This window comes from Protobothrops mucrosquamatus, unplaced genomic scaffold (assembly GCF_001527695.2).
Source record: "Protobothrops mucrosquamatus isolate PMUCROS unplaced genomic scaffold, P.Mucros_1.0 scaffold2934, whole genome shotgun sequence".
Classification (NCBI taxonomy): Eukaryota; Metazoa; Chordata; class Lepidosauria; order Squamata; family Viperidae; genus Protobothrops; species Protobothrops mucrosquamatus.
The window spans coordinates 87,849-90,107 of NW_015388959.1; the positions used below are offsets into that span (position 1 = coordinate 87,849).

The 2,259-nt window shown below is 36.3% G+C and overlaps 1 protein-coding gene across 1 annotated transcript in view; it reads left to right on the forward strand.

The window, feature by feature from the left end:
- Positions 1 to 2,259, forward strand: part of COL14A1 (collagen type XIV alpha 1 chain) — a 136,376-nt gene that overhangs the window by 60,421 nt on the left and 73,696 nt on the right. The window contains 2 exon segments of the mRNA XM_029286115.1: positions 994 to 1,032; positions 1,836 to 1,974. Of these exon segments, the coding sequence (XP_029141948.1) occupies positions 994 to 1,032; positions 1,836 to 1,974 (178 nt within the window).

Here is a 2,259-nt window from a genome sequence, read left to right on the forward strand (position 1 = left end):
AGTCCACAAGTCATAAAAGAGCCAAGGTTGCCTACCCCTAGTGTATGATATCCAGTTTCTCTTCGTGTTTACTTAGAAGTCAGTCCCATTCAGCTTAATGTTTTTCCCCCCCAGATAAGTGCACTCGTGATGGTGGCATTGTAGAAGTGTGTGTTGCATTTATAGACAATTTGGAGGGTGCTCAAGATAGCTAATAACAATTTTGAATGTACTTCTACAATTAACTCAATTCAGAACATATAATGCGTAGAAAGAAAGAAATTGGTCCCATCATTTAAAAACTACTTTGCCAAGGTAGTAGATAGGATGTTTCTACAATAAGAAGGAACCCAAAGGGAACGTCTTCAAAAAAAAATTAGCAGGTCAGAACTGGCTGGAATATGTCTGTTTGATAATGATGACAGTCAATTTCCCAATAACAAAGAGAATAATTTAAAAAAACAGAGCAATTTTTAGAAAAAAAACAACAATGTAAAGAAGGCATCCTAATTCATTGTAGTGTAGTGTAGGTGTGTATATAATATTAGCTATATTATTTTGAATAACAGTGTAGTCCCAACGTTATTGCTTGTCTGTCTCAGATGTATAAAATAAAGACATGTCTGTTAGTTTTCAAAAATCTGCTTTGCCTCAAATTGTAGTCACAGAGCAGTTTTGGAGCTTTCTAAATGTGGACTGAATTTTCAAAATAGATGGAGAAATCCCATTGATCACAACTAAGACAACGTTGCTGTGTTTATTCAGTAACATGTAGAATCAATGGCCTCAAGATTTATCTAAAGTACACTTCTTGATAGGAAATATTGCAGTGCAAAAGGAATGCTTGATAAATTTTTGACACTTAAAAAAATGCTGCGTTTACAGGCCACATTCCAAAGCATTGGCATGTTTTGATTTCATCCTGTTGATGTATATTTCATAAAAATACAATATACTTGGCATTATGACTGTTTCTTCTCAGCCAGAGATAGTTTCTTTTCTTCCTTTTTACAGCTTGCCCATTGGTGAATAAAGATGGCAATAGTTTAGCAGGTATGTTTTTATTAAGCAAGTACATTTTTCATGTAATAAGCAATGCGTGTGTAATGTAAATATGTAAATAGTGTATCTCCTTGCAGTAGTTACAGCTTAAAGATGATAGCTATGGAGAGGGGTTCATCTAATATTCATCTCTAATATTATGAGAGCTTGGTGTGTTTTTTGTTATTGTGTTAGTTGTTTGGCCCCGCAATGTTTTGTGTGTTTTTAACTGTTTTACTGCCTTTAGATTTTGTAAGCCACCCATTGGAGTGGCTATACCAAATGTAAATAATTAATAATAACTTAATAATTGTTAAATGAGTTGTGTTCCATTTTCCAATCTTTCTTGCCACAGTTGTTAAGTGAATCACAGCAGTTAGGTTAGTAACACTGTTGTTAAGTGAAACTGGTTTCGCTGTTGACTTTGCTTGTCAGAAGGTTGCAAAAGGGGATCACATGACTCCGGGACCCTGCAACCATCATAAATATATGCCAGTTGCCAAATGTTTGAATTTTGATCCATGTAACCACAAGGATGCTGCAATGTTTGAATAGTCACTAAACAAATGGTTCTAAGTCTAGGAATACCTATACTGTACTGTGTTTCCTTAATTAGCTTCTTCTACTGCCCGTACAATGGAAATTGAACGCATAAGGCCATGTCTTGTTAGTTGTACAATATCAAGTAATTGTCAGATGGTAACAATCTGCAGTGCCTGAGTTGCTAAACTCTTCATTACATAACTCACATTTAACTTCCCATTCAGATTAAGAAGTAAAAATGACCCCACATATTTCTCTGTTTTGGTTTCCAGGGTTTAAAATGATGGAGATGTTTGGCTTGGTTGAAAAAGAGTTTGCAGCTGTGGAAGGAGTATCTATGGAACCTGGAACGTTTAATGCCTATCACTGTTACGGACTGCATAAGGATGCTTTGGTCTCTCAGCCAACCAAGTATGTACTGAAGATAATGCACAAAGAATCAGGCTCATTCATTAAGTTCAAGCACAGAAGGTCTATTATTACAGCCTATATACCAAAACAGGGATCTCCAAACGTGGCAACTTTAAGACTTGTGGACTTCAGCTCCCAGAATTCCCTAGCCAGCATGGCTGGCTGAGAAATTCTGAGAGTTGAAGTCCACAAGTCTTAAAGTGGTGCCAAGTTTGGAGACCCTTGCACAAGAATTTAGTCAACTAATGGTCAGCACTAAATTGATGCTAGATGAGGGTCAACAGA